General features: G+C 35.9%; 1 protein-coding gene across 1 annotated transcript in view; it reads left to right on the forward strand.

Annotated features, from left to right (window-relative positions):
* The window catches only part of LOC141421609 (inhibitor of Bruton tyrosine kinase-like), a 221,229-nt gene that overhangs the window by 167,554 nt on the left and 35,604 nt on the right, over positions 1-18,071 (forward strand). The window contains exon 4 of the mRNA XM_074068285.1: positions 11,977-12,057. Coding sequence (XP_073924386.1) covers positions 11,977-12,057 — 81 coding nt within the window. The remainder of the gene's footprint in view (positions 1-11,976; positions 12,058-18,071) is intronic.

Here is an 18,071-nt window from a genome sequence, read left to right on the forward strand (position 1 = left end):
GCAGTTGTGTATTAGGAATTAGATTAAAATGAGCCCAATTTATTTTTCAATGACCTGGTAATTTGTAGGAAAGATTTAAGCTACTTAAATTTTCATCAGTGGAAAACTAGGAGGCTCAGGAAAATCAACCATTGGTCACTGCAGTGGGAGACTAGACCCATTTCACAACAGCCAAAGAGGTGGTGTTGATAGACTGTTGTTTAAAGATTTACGTTTAAACAATAAGAGAAAAAGAAAGACCAAATTTAATATGAGTTTAATCTGCTTTAAAAGGCTAAAATAAAATAGTTCAATGTCAGTTCACAATTCTAGGTGAAAAATATCTGTACTTATAGCTAATTTTCTGACTAGGGTTTGAAATCAAATCTCTAGTATTTTTCTTTTTCATTTAGGTATGTTGACTGCTTGCATTTATAGCATGAAGTATTCAGTTTTTCTGTAAAAAAAAGCAAGGTGACATTAAACTTCTCCTGTGCTCACTGCAAAATAGGAACTTGGTTGGGGCATTGAGGCAGGAGCCTCAATCTCTCTGCAGTCATACTCATTCCCACTGCCTCACACTACTGATTGTATAAGCATTTTTTAAAGGCAATCCCTATGAGGTTTCATCAAAGAATGATTCTGCTGACTCCCATCTCCCAAGGTTTAAACAATGAGCTATAGTAATAATGCTACATACTCTATAAGGTGATTGGCTGAATTTGATGAACTCTTAAGTTACTAAAAATTATTAATCCAAATTACCTTCCTTCCTCTCTTGGAAGGAAACTATTACAATTCCCCTAATCATGGTGCATATAGTTCAGTGTAAACATAAAAATCCTTCATATGAGCCATCTACGAGCAATACTTTGTATTCAGTATAGCAGTACAGTATTCAAACCTTTTCTAGACATAGATGACTACTGATCTTTCTCCTCTTAACTTCAACCATTTCTCTGGGGCTGAAAACACTGTTATAGACATATTGATGAATGTACATCAATAGCTATATACATATATACATATGTACATAGCCATATAGTCACATAGATATATACATATTTCATATAGCCCAAGGCAAAAGAACAGTTTGGTTGGTCACTGAGACATCACTCAAGTACTTAAACTTCCCACTTTAAGGAGGATTATTTGCTGAACCCAAAAGCATGAAATGTGTAAATATAGAGTACCTTAAACTTTTAATGGTGCCCAAAACAAACTAGGCTCAAGTAAGGCCAGATGTGTTCTATTGCTGTTTTCTACTCCAGAAATACTCTTTACTCTTGTTAGATTCCTTGGTATAGTTTATCTTTATTTTGTTGGAGTCTGTATCTGGGTATGTGTTTTCTTCATTTTGCTCTAAATACTGTACTCCATTTTTTTGGGGGGGAGAATGGTTTCCATCCCTTTTTCTTCTTCCCATATTTCCACTAGGTACTGTTTCTATCCCTAGACTATGTGTAACTTAGTATTAGCTGGGTTACAATATTAATACTAACAAAACCAAGAGAGAAGGATAAAAAAGAGAATGAGACAGAAAGATAAAAGGAAGAGAGAAGAGAGGGAAAAAAAATGAGAGAGATGATGGGTGATCAAACAGCAAACCAGGCAGCAAAACCCTTAAAGAAGGGGAAAAAAAGAAAAAACAAATCACCAGTTCTGGAAAAGTAGAATTAGAGTCTTAGTTGTTTTGACGTTACTTCTTTAGCATCCAGACCTGTGTGTGTGTCTCTTAGACAGGTTTGGAGCCCTCCTGTGGTGGGTAGCAGGTGGGTGTGGTCCCACGGGCCTGCAGGTGGAGGCCTTTTGTTGAGGCAAACTAGTGGGCCTTTGGAGTGTGGGCCTGGCATGCCTGAAGGGCATGGGCCTGGCAAAGTGGAGATCGGGTGTGTCTGTGGATTGCAAGCTTCGTAGGCTTCAGGGACATGGCCAGGCAGAGATTGTGAATGCCTGTGGATCGCCGGCTTGACAAGCCTTAGGAGCGCAAGCCGGTGGAGTGGAGATTGTGCAGGCCTTAGGGGTGCGGGCCTGGCAGAGTGGAGATCGTGAATGCCTATGGATCTCCAGCTTGGCAGGCCTTAAGGGCTCGGTCCATCCTAGATCCTGTGGGTCTGAGGGGTGGGAGTTTGGGGAGTGGCCCTGGCGTGGCTGAGGACCAGGCCCAAGGATCAGAGGTCCCATGGCCTGCAGAGCAGCGGCTCCGCGGGCCTATTTGGTGGGGCTTGGCATGCAGCGCCGAGTATTCTTTTAGTATACTGTGGCTTGGAGAAGCCTTCCACGAGCTAGGGGTTCAGAGTGCTGATGTTTCAGTTCTCCCTGGTGCTTTACCTCAGCCGAGGGTGTCTCCAGCCTCTCAGCAAAGTCCCTGGTCCACGGAACTCAGGAGGTCTGCGGCTGTGTCCCTATCTTGGATCTCTCTTCCCAGCTTTTAAAATCTGCTCAAGGAAAGGGATAGTTTCCACATAACCCTAACAGCTGCCATAAAGTAGATGCAAAGATATACGTACAAATAAGAGGAAAAGGGTCACTTTGAATTGTTCAGATCTAGAAAGGTTGCATAAAGTCCATGTGGCATTTGAAACAGAGCTTCAAGGACTTTCAGGTAAGACTGGTGGAGACAAAGTCATCACTACAAGGTGAAGGAAAGATCAGGACCGCACCTAAACCTGAAAGACCGCAAAGTATTGGCAGCTTTCAGAGACAACTAGATGTTCCATGTGTACAAAGGAAGGATAAGGAACAACAATTAAAAAAAAAAAAACTCTGAAAAGTGAATCTGGGGCCATACTTTAGAAAAGTTTGAACTTCAAGCAAATCCCAAAATTAGCAGGAGAGAAATAAGAAAAGTAAATGCTGAAATCAATGAAATAGAACCAAAAAAAGCATACAAAGAATCAACAAAACAAAAGCTGGTTCTTTGAAAAAATAAACAAGATTGACAGACCCCTGGCACACCAGACTAAAATGAGGAGAGAAAACACCCAAATCAGTAAAATCAGAAATGCAAAAGGGGAGATAACAACAAACACCACAGAAATCCAGGGAATCACATGGAAATCCAGAAAATCATAAGAGACTATTTTGAGAATGTATATTTTAATAAATTTGAAGATCTTGAAGAAATGGACAAATTTCTAGATACTTACGACCATCCAAAATTTAACCAAGAGGGTATCAATCACCTGAATAGATCAGTAACACAAAATGAAATTGAAGAAGCAATAAAGCGTCTCCAAAAAAAGAAAAGTCCGGGACCTGATGGATTCTCTGGTGAATTCTATCAGACCTTTAAAGAAGAACTAATACCAACTCGCCTTAAACTTTTCGACAAAATAGAAAGGGAAGGAACACGGCCTAACTCATTTTATGAAGCCAGTATCACACTCATCCCAAAACCAGACAAAGACACCTCCAAAAAGGAGAACCACAGACTAATCTCCTTAATGGGCATCAATGCAAAAATCCTCAATAAAATAATGCAAACCAAATCCAACAACAAATCAGAAAGCTCATTCACCACAACCAAGTCAGTTTCGTCCTAAGGATACAAGGGTGGTTCAACATATGCAAATCTATAAATGTAATACAGCACATTAATAGAAGTAAATACAAAAACCACTTGATCATCTCAATAGGTGCAGAAAAACCCTGTGACAAAATCCAACACCACTTCATGATAAAAGCTCTAATAAAACTAGGAATAGAAGGAATGTACCTCAACATTGTAAAGGCTATTTATGAAAAACCTACAACCAACATCATACTTAATGGAGAAAAACTGAAACCATTTCCCCTAAAATCAGGAACAAGACAAGGGTGCCCACTATCTCCACTCCTATTAAACATAATAATGGAATTGCTAGCCAGAGCAATTAGGCAAGAAGAAGAAATAGGTAGCTACAAATAGGTAAAGAAACTGTCAAAATATCCCTATTTGCAGACGACATGATCCTAGATCTTTAAGACCCAAAAAACTACCCAAAAACTCCTAGACACCATAAACAGCTATAGCAAAGTGGCAGGATACAAAATCAACTTACAAAAATCATTAGCTTTTCTATACACCAACAATAAAGAAATTAAGAAAGGATATTTGGAAACAATTCCATTTACAATAGCCTCAAAAAAAAAATCAAATACCTAGGAGTAAACTTAACAAAGGATGTGAATGACCTCTATAAGGAGAACGACAAACCCCTGAAGAAAGAGCTCGAGGAAGACTATAGAAGATGGAAAGATCTCCCGTGCTCATGGATTGGTAGAAGCAACATAGTGAAAATGGCTATACTACCAAAAGCAATCTACATGTTTAATGCAATTCCCATCAAAATCTCAATGACTTTCAGCATAGAGATTGACAAATCTACCCTAAAGTTCATTTGGAAACACAAGAGACCATGAATTGCTAAGGCAATACTCAGCAAAAAGAGCAATGCTGGCGGTATCACAATGCCTGACTTCAAACTATACTACAGAGCCATAGCAATAAAAACAGCATGGTACTGGCATAAAAACAGATATGAAGACTAGTGGAACAGAAGAGAGGACTCGGATGTGAATCCACACAGCTATGGCCACCTTATTTTTGACAAAGGAGCCAAAAACATACAATGGAGGAAAGACAGCCTCTTCAATAAATGTTGCTGAGAAAAGTGGTTATCCACCTGCAAAAAACTGAAGCTAGATCCATGTTTATCACCCTGTACTAGTATCAACTAAAAATGGATCAAGGACCTAAATATCAGACCCAAAACTCTGAAGTTAGCATAGGGAAGAGCAGGGAATACTCTGGAAGTAGTAAGTATAGGCAAGGACTTCCTCAATAGAACCCCAGCAGCCCAGCAACTAAGAGAATTAATTCAAAAGCTTCTGCACAATAAAAGAAATGGTCTCTAAACTGAAGAGACCACCCACAGAGTGGGAGAAAATATTTGCCAGCTGTACTTCAGACAAAGGACTGATAACCGGAATATACGGTGAAATTAAGAAACTAAACTCTCCCAAAATCAATGAACCAATAAAGAAATGGGCAACTGAACTAAACAGAGCTTTTTCAAAAGAAGAAATTCAAATGGCCAAAAAACACATGAAAAAATGCTCACCGTCTCTAGCCACAAAGGAAATGCAAATCAAAACCACACTAAGATTCCACCTCACTCCTGTTAGAATAGCCATCATCAAAAACACCACCAACAACAAATGCTGGCGAGGATGTGGGGAAAAAGGAACCCTCATGCACTGCTGGTGGGAATGCAAGCTGGTGCAACCACTGTGGAAAAAAATATGGAGGCTTCTTGAAAAATCTAAACATAGATCTGTCATATGATCCAGCAATCCCATTCCTAGGGATATACCCAAAGGAATTTGACTCAGGTTATTCCAGAGGCACTTGCACACCCATGTTTATTGCAGCACTATTCACAATAGCCAAGTTATGGAAACAGTCAAGATGCCCCACTACTGACGGGTGGATTAAGAAAATATGGTACTTGTACACAATAGAGTTTTACTCAGCCATGAAGAAGAATGAAATCTTATCATTCGCAAGTAAATGGATGGAACTGGAGAACATCATTCTGAGCAAGGTTAGCCAGTCTCAGAAGACCAAAAATCATATGTTCTCCATCATATGTGGACTTTAGATCTAGGGCAAAGGCAGTAATGTTGTTGGACATGGGTCACACACTAAGGGGAGAGCACATACGGGAAGTACGGGGATAGGTAGGAAACCAAAAACTTGAAAGTGTTTGATTTCCCCACTGCAGAGGAGCTAATACAGTAACCTTAAAATGACAGAGGTCAATTTGAGAAGGTGACTGGGAAGTAGTGAAGAGGTCAGTTAGAGATGAATCAATTTGGGTTGTAATACACTTGTGTCCAGAAGCAATGTTAGGAATCTCTCTGTATAGCTATCCTTATCTCAACTAGCAAAAATGCTATGTCTCTCTTATTATTGGCTTATGTCTACTGTTCAACAAAATTAGACAAAAGGGCAGAACAGGTTCAGCCTGGAAGCAATGGGGTTGGGGAGAGAGGGAGGGAGCAGGGGGCACGGGGGAGAAATGACCCAAACAATGTATGCACATATGAATAAATGAATTAAAAAAGAATCCAACAGCAAAATCAATAAGCAGAAGAAAGAATCTTCAAACTTAGACAAGTCTTTTGAAGTTATCCAGGCAAAAGACAGAATATGTAAAAACTAAAAAGGAATGAAGAAAGGACTTACAGGACATCTTTAAGTGAACTAATGTAAGCATTCTACGAGTTAACAACATAAGAAAAGGGAAAAAAGGACAGAGCTTATTTAAAGAAATAATGCCTAAAAACTTCCCAAAGTTGATAAAAGATTTAAATATCCAAGTGCAGGAAGCTCATAAGTCTCCAATCACTTTCAATCCAAAAAAGACTGAATCCAAACATACTATAATCAAAATGTCAAAAATCAAAGACAGAGAGTAAGCTTAACCTGATTTAATCATTACAGAATATATACATGTATCAAAACACCTCACAGAATCCCATTACTAAGTACAATTTTCATATTTTTGTGAATCAGTTAAAATGAATTCAATAGAAAAAGTATGTATTAAATAATAACAGTGGGAGGAAAAAGCAGAGTAATAAAAATATACAAATAATATTCTTTCAAAAGGAGAACTCCATTCTGGATAAAGATAGAGGAGTTAGCCACTTTGTTTGGAGATCCTGAAGACTCAGTTTTAGCAGAAGAGGAAACCCAGGTGACATTGAGGCTGGAATTTTGAAACCCAGGTAACCAGGAATTCTAGATATAATCAAATTCCTACAACCTCCACAAAGCAAATGCAAAGCTCTGGAAATTCATATCACTACAACTTCTTTGACTTATAAGATCCACTCCTTGATTCTTATGCAACCTTGGAAAAGGTCTTTAACCTTTCTAGACATGATGAGTGCCTTCATCTGCAGAAAAGGGCTCTAGGGACTTACTGCATAGTTTAAATGAAGTATCTTCTTGAAAAGATCTGATATATCGCAGTGAAGAATCAATGTCACTTTTCTCTTTTTTAATGGTAGGGTTTTAATCAAAGAATAACATGATTTTTATAGACATACATCATCTTTGAAGTTACTCACTCAATATCAGAGGATGCCAATGTATCAAATAGGGCTCTTGGGCACAAATAGTAGGGGAAAAAGCCCAGTTAACTAAACAAAACAGAAGAGTTTAATATAAGGATTATAGAGTCATCAAGAAGGAACTGAAACCACAGCCCAGAAAGCATCAAACATTCTCTCAATTTCTGATCTCACCCCTTATATATCCCTGCTTTCTCATTCTTGCTCACTTTTTTTTAGAGACAGGGTATTGCCATGAAGCCAAGGCTGGTCTCAGACTCACAATCCTCCTGCCTTAGCCTTTAGAATCCTGGGATTACAGACATTTACCACTTTGAACAGCTTCTTGCTCATTCTTTTAAGACTAACTTCATCCTGTCTGTGGGGGGGTAGTACCAGTGGGAGGGGGAGGATGTGGGGAAAGGGTATGGGAGCATGAATGTAGTGCAAATTCTGTGTATACATGTGTGTAAATGGAAAAATGAGACCTCTTGAAACTATTCCAAGAATGGGGCTACGGGGGATAAAGGAGAATGATGGAGGGGACAAATTCAAGTATGATATATTTGATAAATTGAAAGAACTTTTATAAATGTTACAATGTACCCCCAGCACAGCAATAAAAAAAGAGGAAAAAAAAGATCCATACAAGTGATAGGTACAAAATTAAAATAAAATCAATTAAAAAAAGACTTCCTTCTACTTCTCCTGCCTGTGGGATACACACTGTATGTCAATCACTGACAGACACTGAATCTCCCATTAGTTTCGAATCCAGATTCTCACAGGAGGCCTGTGAATGGCCCAGCTTGAATACAGGCCCAATGGGTTGAATCTAACAGTGTGGATTATATGCCAAAGGTTGCTGGACATATCTGCTGTGAGCTAAAAGCATCTTTTAAAGAGAATGAGGGTGTCATTATGAATTAGGCAGGTTCTCAATATAGTCATCCCAAACAGGTGGCCTATTCCTTAAGAATTCTTACTGCCTTTACCACAGTCATGTTACTATGAGTAATTGCTTTAAAAGTGTTGACTAGTAGGTAGCAATTTAATATTAAGTCAGATTAGTGTTATTCCTTTTTATGAGTAATTTCTGTCAAGATAATATGCTCTAAGGAAATGTCACTGTAAGAAAAACCAAAGAAATGTATAGATGTTTCTATTGATATAAAGCAATGTTTGATAAATATCCAACCATAAAAGATGATTAAGTAATTTATGAAATGTCAATTTTCAGTGGAGTATCTTGAGTCATTAAAAATGATTTTGAGCTGGTGGAGTGGCTTAACTGGTAGAATGCCGGTGTAGCAAGCATGAGACCCTGAGTTCAAACCCCGGTTACCACCAAAACAAATTAACAACAATAGAAATAATCTTAATGGGGACCATAAAAATGCTTTTGAGAAAAAGCAGATTTTTTTTGTCTTGGTTTTGTTTCCAACTGACAATGGCCAACCTTATAAACTACCTCAAATACTTTTGAAAACAAAGTGCCTTATAAATTTTTAAAATAAATTTTAAAATATAAATTCATATAAACACACCAGTGATGAGCATGAAAATGAATCATTTTGTTAAAGGAATGGAATTAAGGATGTTTTTTCCACTTTTGTTTTGAAATTTGCTCAAGTAGTAAGAATACCTACGAAGCAAGCATGTGGCTGAGTTCAAAAGGCAGTAGCCACCCAAAAAAGTAAAATTTGTAACAACAATAACACTGGTTTTATAAAAGATAGCCTTGGGTTTGGTGGTTCATGCCTGTAATCCCAGCACTCAGAGGTCTGGAGCAGAAGGATGACAAGTTAATGAGTTTGAGGCCATCCAGGCAAACAGGAAACGACTCTATCTTTAAAAAGAAAGACTTCCATCATGAAGGCCAAGACTTTGGTCTGAGAGGTGACTGTGACAGATATATCAGCAGATGGTGAATCCTGGAAATGGTCTGGAATCCAAGTATCAAGGAATGTGCTACCCACACTTTTCCCTGCTGTCCCTGACGTGGCCATTAAGGATGCTCAGGTCACTGCAGCACAGGAAGGGGAATCCCCTCCTGCTAAAACTATCAACAAAAGTTTCAGGGAGCACTTACTTGAAATCCTTAAGAAAGCCTCCAATCCCAGAGAGCTGGTCTTCAGTGACAAGGGAAGGAAGTAAAGCCCAATGGTAACTTCTATACACCTGTCAGCAAGCTAGACCTCATCAGTGATGGGAGTCTGACCAGTGACTTGGGTTTCCCAGAACAGGACTTCTGATACCTCTCTCAGGTATGTTCTCAAATGGCAACCGTGCCTTGGAAGAAGAGATCTGGGATTTCCTGAATATGTTAAGGATCTCTGATGTGAGCAGTCATTTCATCTATGGGGATGGGGATGAAGAAACTCATTACTGATGATCTGGTGCAGTAAAATGACCTGAGTACTAGCAAGTACCAAGTTCATGCTATGAACTGCTGTGCGGTCCCCAAGTCTGTGTTGAAACCAACAAAATCAAAGTCCTGCAATTCTGGCCAAGGTCAGTGATGCCATCCCCAATGCCTTTCTATACCATTATGAATAGGTTTTGAGAATAAGAAAGAGAGTCCAAACTGAAATTGCAGCCAGTCATGGCACTTCTGCTAAAGCCAGTCCAAGTCAGAGGGCCAAGTCCATCTACTCTACCCCTAGTGAGATCTGAGGTAGATGGTTCACCTTGCAATTGAAAAGGCCTGCTAATCTTTGTTCTTGTTATGCATAAATAAGTTGTTCATAATATTTTTGTATTTTTCTTTTCTTTTTTTTTTTTGTGGTTCTGGGGTTTGAACTCAGGGTCTTCACCTTGAGCCACTCCACCAGCCCTATTTTTGTGAAAGGTTTTTGGAGACAGGGTCTCGCGGAACTATTTCCCATGCTGGCTTCAAATCGGATCCTCCTCATCTCTGCCTCCTGAGTAGCGAGGATTATAGGCATGAACCACCAGTGCCTGGCATTTTTGTATTTTTCAACTAGTCTTTTCAGCACAATATTTATTTATAATCTGAATGTAAATTGATGAATGTAGTGGATCACACAATTTTTGCCAGGCTTAATAGCAGGAGTCTCCTCTGTTTTGAAACTGAAATTGAGTTTCTTAAGCAATCTTGGTGACCTACAGCAGGATAACATGGCATGGAAATAGGGACATCCCTGGAAACATGAAAGATCCACACTGAAATGGGTGAGAACAGAAAAAAGAAAAAAAGTAAAAATTGGTCAGCTCTTGGTTTGCTTTATTTCATTTTTAGTCTTTGTTTTCAAACATGTAAAAGACATATACTGGGATTTGCGTATGTTATTCAAGAATATATGAGAAATTAAATAATAATGAATAAAAATGTAATCTAATTCACTATATATAGTGAAATATAACAGTGAAATAAATAGATAGATAGATAGACAGACAGACAGATGGATGGATAGATAGCCATTATACAAGGCACTCTATTGTATGTTTTACATAACTTAGTTGATTTCATCCTCAAAGCAATTCTGTAAATTTACTGTTATAATAATTGGCACTTACAGAGAAGAATTTAAACCAAAATGATGCAAGCTTAAAGCCACACAGCAACGTTGTCATGATCAGACCTGAAGTCTAGATGATTCCATAATTGATCCTGCTTTCAAGTGCGTGCTTTAATACTGAGTGTGCATATGTACATGTTCATACATATGTACATACATTTAAAAATATAAATGAATTTTTCAAAATCAAGTGAAAATGAAATGATAGATCCACTTTTCATTGATAACCAACTGAAACTTTAATAAAAATGGAACAAAGCTCACCTATCCCAATATTACCTGGGGAAGGGTCAAAACATCAAGTGTTCAAAGTAGCTTAGTCAACAACATTTATAAGTTCCAAAACACTCAATGTCGATATTCTGTAACTCCCATTTCCAATAGTTCTTCAAAAGACACTTCTCTTTTCACAAACTATTCTCCATCAACTAATTAAGTTGATGCAAGGAGAAAACTCTCAGTATAATTTATATTTGCTAAGAGATTAATGGACACTTCCCTATCATGATTTCCACCCCCCCAGGCAAAGCACGGCAAGTACAACACATTTTAAAGTCATTTCACAGATCAAGTCACTCAGAGATATGATATAATTAGTCCTTTGACAGTATGCATTTATTAAATTAGGGAGGAACAACTAAATGAAAAAAGGATGAAAACATCAAAAATTAACACACCATTGACATTAAAATGTCAAAATGAGAATGTCATTATTGATACAAATATTTAAATTGGTAGGATTCTCACAAAGAATAAAAATTTGCTGCTGCAAGCGTTCTAACTATGGCAGAATTATAAAAGTCTTTTTAGGTTACAGGATAGAGCTATGTATTCCCCATAGTTTCTGTGAAACATGTTACAAGATAATTTTAAGAAGGAAATCTCTATAATTGTAACCTAGGGAGATTTTTTTGTTACGTTTTTCTATAGAATTTTTGTGTTCTGGGGAACTCATGTGCTTGAAAAGAGAGTGAATATTCTGAACTACAGTCTCAGCACAATAAAATCTCAGCTTCTCACACTGGATGAATTAATGCCTGCAAGCAACAAGTTTACCAACCATAATTAAATTCTGCTAGTTACTGTTGTTGAGGAGCACTAATGAACTAGGTTTACAGTGACCTAATAATACAGAGACCTAGCATGAATTATAAAGTACTGTGATATTCAAGAAGTAGAATGACTGCTGGCGGGAAGTGTGGCTCAACTGGCAGAACACCTGCCTCAAAAGCACAAAGCCCTCAAGGGAGGCATTTTGAGAGTCCCAACACTGACAGTATTTTTGTTTTGGCTTAAACTCATTGCTTTAGAATGTCTCTAACATTTTTTTCTTCTGTGTTATTATCATTAGGTTCATTGAGAGGAACCAACCATATATTTCTCCTCAAGACAGGGTATTTCAGAAGAATAAAGAGGAAATCAAGACAAAAAGGTAAGAGAGCTACTAGAGGGTAAGGGTCTCAAGTAATAATAATGGTAAAATAACCATAACAATAGTGGTAATATAGTAGTAAAACACATTAAATATCATAATAATAGTGGTAACAGTAATAAAATACTTTAAGTATTATTTTCCAATGAATTATAGGATTAGGTGGCTGGAATTATATATGATCTAAAGAAAACAAATCCAAGAAACATCAATGCCACCTTAACCCCCAAACAAGTGATCCTAATGAAAAATTAAAACATGGGCAAAAGTATACCAGACAAATACAAATAAAAAGAAAGCAAAAATGCTGGTTTTAATAGCAAAAGGTAGACTGCAATCCAAAAGTATTAATCAGAGAATATATAGAAATTTACTGTATAAAAGATCAAAATTAATAAAATTATAGATATCTAAGAATTACAAAGCATGTATCAATATTCATAAACTAGAAGCTGTATGAATAAGAATCAATGAACAGAATACACACTAGATAATAAAATATAATTAACCTCTGCCAATGGCACATCAAGGATTCAAAAATGTAAGAATACAGAACACTTTAATAAAATAATTACTAAAGTGTACATTTGTTAAGTATCCAATGCTAAATTCTCAAAATATCAAAATACGACTTCTTTCCAAATATTAATATTATAAACACTAAAACTAATCATACATTATGCCATAGAGGATATCATATTAAATTCAGAAATTTCTCACAATACACTAAAACTAATTAATAACATCAGAATGGTCCCTTTCACCTAAAAATTAAATTGCTCTTGAACAACTCTTCATAAAAGAAGAGATGCTAACTAAATGACATAATTTCATTTTTAAAACAACAGACTACAGCTGAGGCAGTTCAGAGGAAAATCCAGTCTTAAATGCGTCTGTGATGGAGATTCAAGATGGAGTCGCCAGCTAGGAAGGGATCAACACACCATGGCAAAATCACATTTCCAGCTTCTCTTACCCACTCCAAGCCAGGCAGGAGGTGCTTCTCTTTCCTATTCAATTGCTCCCCAGTTTACATTGTTTTTCTGAATAAATCCTTGCTACACTTAAAAAGAGAAAGAAATAGCTAAAGAAAAATGATATATTAGACAAATGGTTCCAAAAAAACTTCCAAATACATGAAGAAAAATAAGAAGGAAAAACATAGAAAACAAAATTAAACAGATTTTCAAGACAGTAGAACTAATACGTGCCCCCCCAAATTGAAGAAAGTAATTATTTGAAAATAAAATAAAATACAGTACTAGCTACAATACTAGGAAAAATGAAAACTTCATAAAGCATGCAAATTAGAAATAATAAAAGGGATAGTAACTCATAGAGATAGAGAATTAAAAAAAAATCATAAAAAGCTGATTTTGCTCAATTTTATCCAAGGAAGGTTGAAACAAAACTATCTAGTAAAAAAGATACCAAAACTAAAAGATATTTAAAAATCTAAAAAGATCCAGTCTCCTCCTCAAACAAATTCTGTTTAAGAAAGAGATAATGGTGTCATATTCCTACTATCCCTGCTTCTTCCTCCACTTGCCAAAAAAACATGAGCTTGTGGAAGAATTTTCAAAAGCTCTTAACAATTACTCCTAAATGCATTCATATTGTCCAAAGTGGAGAAGAGAAGAAGTCATCTAAAGTCTTATGAAGTAAATATTGGTTTCACACACACATCACATCACATCATATCACAAACACACATGAAACATACTAAACTCATATATTACCGATAGAAAAATCTTCATAAACTGTTTGATTTTTAAATTATTTTATTGTTGCACTGGGGATGCATTGTGACATTCACAAAAGTTCTTACATCATATCATAGTCCAATTGATTATATATATATTGATCTTACATCCTACAACTGTGCAAATTCTTTCACTAGTCCTAAAAGCTTTTTCGTGAATTTCTTATGATTTCCATATGTAAGATCATCCCATCTACAGACACAGTTTTATCTCTTTCTTTGTAATCTCAATGCCTTTTTTTCCTTTTTCTTGCCTAATTGCCCTGACTATGAGAACCTCTAGTACTACTCTGGATAGAAGTGGGGAGAGTGGCAATCCTTGTCTTAATTTCTTTTCTGTTTTATTTATTTGGTGTTACTGGGGTTTGAACTGAGGACCTTGCACTTGCTATGGCAAGTACTCTACCACTTGAGCCACATTAGTCTTGATCCTGACTTTAGGAGGAAAGCATTCAGTTTTTCACCATTAATTATTATGTTAGTTGTTTTTTTCTTTTTCTTTCTTTCTTTTTTTAAGTTTATCAAGTTAAGGAAGATCCTTTCTGTTCCAATTGGAGTGTTTTTTTTTTATCATGGTTTTTATGTCTGTTGAGATGATCATATTTTTTTTGGTCTTTTATTCTGTTCTTGTGTATTAGTTATATTTGGTTGATTTTCATGTGTAGAATCATTCTTTTATTCTGGGGATATTCCACTTGATCATGTATGATATTTGTATATGCTCCTGAGTTCGGTTTGTTAGATTTTGTTGGTGATTTTTTTTTTTTTTTTTGTAATTTAAGGGATATTGGTTTTAGTTTTCCTGTAATTTCCTTGGCTTCAGTTTCAAGATAATATTTACCTTATTGCATGAGTTGAGAAGTACTCCTCATCTGCATTTTACAGTGATTGGGAAGAATTGGTTTTAATACTTCTTTAAATGTTCAGTTGAATTCACCAATGAAGTCATCTGATCCTGGACTTTTCATTGTGGGCATTTTTTTCTTTTTGATTACTGATTAAATCCCTTTACTTATTGTAGGCATTTTCAGATCTTTGTTTTGTATTGTGTAGGTTTTAGTAGTTGTGCTTTCTATTTGTCCTTTCCATCTAGGTTATCAAATTTATTGGTGTACAGATGTATTCATAGTTCATAGCATTCTGATATCTTTTTTATTTTTAGAATGTTTGGTTATAAAGTTGCCTCTTTATTTCCATAATTTAGGTCTGCTCTTTTTTTATAAGAAAGATTCTAGCTAAAAGCTTGTCAGTTTTGATTATTTTCAAAGAACCAACTTTGACTTTTGTTGATTATCTTTATTTTTTCTAGTCATTTCTTTTATTCCCAGACTAATCTTTGTTTTTTTAAAAAGATTTTTATTATCATATTATTGTTCTACTGAGGGTACATTTTGACATATACAAAAGTGCTTACAAATATATCAGTCAAATTCATCATTCTCCTTTATCTCTCCTCCACTCTTCTTAGAATAGAAATCTTTGCTTAAAAAAAATTTTTTTTTTTGCTTATTTTGGGTTCATTTTCTCTTCTTTTCTATAGGTGCTTAGAGTAATTTGAGATTTTTTTTTTCCTGTTTAGTCTGTCTTTTGTGTAAAATAGATAGTTCATGTGCTTTAAAAATTCCCTTGTAATTTCCTTTACCGTATTTTTAAAAGCTATTTTCTTAGTGTCTTCGTAGAGTATGATATTATAAAACAATCCTGTTTGTATTAATGCCAGCTTAATTTCAGCATTATTTTAAAAAGTATTGTTTCTTCATAGCTCTCTCTCCTCCCTACACTTTGTGCTATTGTCATTTACGTTGTATCTTTGTATATTGTATACCTCTCAACATAGATTTGTTTTGTTTCTGCTTCATGCAGTTGGAAAAGAAAGAGCTCTTAAGGAAAAAATACGTTCACACTTTATTTATTTATGTAGTTATCTTTGTTGGTGTTCTTATTTCTTGATGTGGATTTGAGTTAGTCAACTACCCTTTCATCTCGGCCTGAATTATTTCATTTTAGTATTTCTTTTTAGGGCAGGTTTCCTAATAACAAACTGTCTTTGTTGTGTTAATCTGAGAATGTCTTAATTTCTTTATTCTTAGAGGATAATTTTGCTAGAAAATAGAATTCTGGTTGACTATCTTTTCTCTGTTAGGACTGTGTTATCCCATTGCCTTCTGGCCTCCATGGTTTCTGTTGAAAAATTAAGGCCTGAGTCTTTTTTGAGGGCCCCTTGCATATGATTAGCGACTTTCTTACTTCCTGTCTCTCCAGATTCATTTCTTTACATTTCAACAATGTATGGTGTGTCTAGATGTGATTCTCTCTAAGTTTATGTAAATAGTTGTTTGTTGTGCATTTTGGATGTACAGATTGATGTTTTCCATCAAATTTGGTAAGTTTTTAGCCATTATTTCTTCATATATTCTTCTTTTATCCTTCCCATCCCACCCCCATTCTGGGACTTATGTGTCTTGATATGCTTCATGAGTCTTCTCTACTTTGTTTTTCTTCATTCTTTTTTGTTTTTGGTCTTTATATTAGATAATCTCAATTGACTTTAATTGCTGTTTTTTCAAAGATATTCTTAATTTTATGAAATATTATCTTCATCATTTTATTTTTCAGACATGGTTTCCTTTATTTTTTTAAAATAGCTAGTTTAAAGTCTTTATCTAGTGAGTCCAAATCTTGACTTCTTCCAGGACAGTTTCTCTTAGCTGCTTTTTTTCTTGTGTGTGGGTCATACTTACATCTTTCATTGCATCTCTGCATCTTTCATAATTTTTTTTCTGTTGGGATCTGGACATTTAAATGATAGTGTTACATCTCTAGAAATAAGATTCTTTCTCATCCTTAGGGTTTGCTGTTTTTTTTTTGTTTGTTTAATGACTTTTCTAAGCTAATTCTGTAAATTGTGACTTCTTTGTCATATTTGACTATTAACATCTACTTAGTTGGGCAGTAGTCAGTGAATACTTAAGCAATTTTCCATTAATGTCTAGAAGCAGCTTTTGCCTAGAGGATCTCCATGTGTTGGTGACATGCTGCCAGTGTTCAGATTGGCAGTTTATAGTGTGTCTTCACTTATGTTTCCTTCTTGTGCAGAATCTCAGCTTATGCCAGAGGTTTTAGCCTTCAAAAGTCTTTTCTGGGTATGTTCATTTGTGTGGCTACATTCACAGGACTATATTAGCAATTTTCAAAAATTCCTGCAGACATCTGCATTAGTCTGCTCCAGGTGCCATCACAAAAGTCTATAGATTAAGTGCCTTAATATCATAAGTTTATTTTCTCACAGTTCTGGAGGCTAGATGTCCTAGAGCATGCTCTGGAAGAGTTGATTTCTGGTGAAGGCTCTCTTCTAGGCTTGCACATGGCATCTTCATATGTTGTCACATGGCCTTAATGCATGTGTGTAAAAAGATTGTAAGCAAGGTCTCTAGGATCTCTTCTTAGAATAACACTAATCCTATTGGATTAGTGCCCACACTTAATGACCTCATTTAACTTTAGTTACTTCCTGAGAGGTCCCCTTTCCAAATATAGCCATACTGGGGAGTAGGACTTCAACAGCTGAATGTTAAGATTTTTTTTTCCTTCTGTTGCTTATTTTTATTTTGTACAGTTAGCATCATCTCAGGCAGCCTCAATCAATGTTAAGCAATTATTGCTGATAATTTTTAGTAAATGCCCCTAGGGAAAAGCTTGTTTTCAACAAGCAAGCTTTGACACAGGTCAAATAAAGACATGCATTTCTAGTGGCATTTCCAGGAAAGAACCAGGTCATACAGTGGTAGTTCTTTGGTAATATTGCTCTGTGATTGTTCTTCCTCTCCCCAGTGTCTCCTAGGCTGCTCATTTTCATTGTGATTGTGGATCTGTTGATTTTGGTACAGGTTGATGATCCCTTATCCAAAGTACTTGGAACTTAGAAGTATTTTGGAGTTTGGATGTTTTTTAAAAAATTGGAATATTCATAAATACATAAGGAGATATCTTGAGGTAGAAAAAAACCTAAACATGAAATTCACTTATGTATCATATATACCTTATACACATACCCTGAAGGTAATTTTATTCAGTAGTTTTAGTGTGTTTGCATTTTGATTTTAATGTCACATGAGGTCAGCTGTGGAATTTTCCATTTCATGTCAACATTCAAAAAGGTTTGAATTTTGCAAATTAATATAACCATTATGGAAAGCAGTATGGAGATGTCTCAAAAAGCCAAAGATAGTACTGCTGTATGATCCAGTGATAA

Source organism: Castor canadensis, chromosome 3, assembly GCF_047511655.1.
Source record: "Castor canadensis chromosome 3, mCasCan1.hap1v2, whole genome shotgun sequence".
NCBI lineage: Eukaryota > Metazoa > Chordata > Mammalia > Rodentia > Castoridae > Castor > Castor canadensis.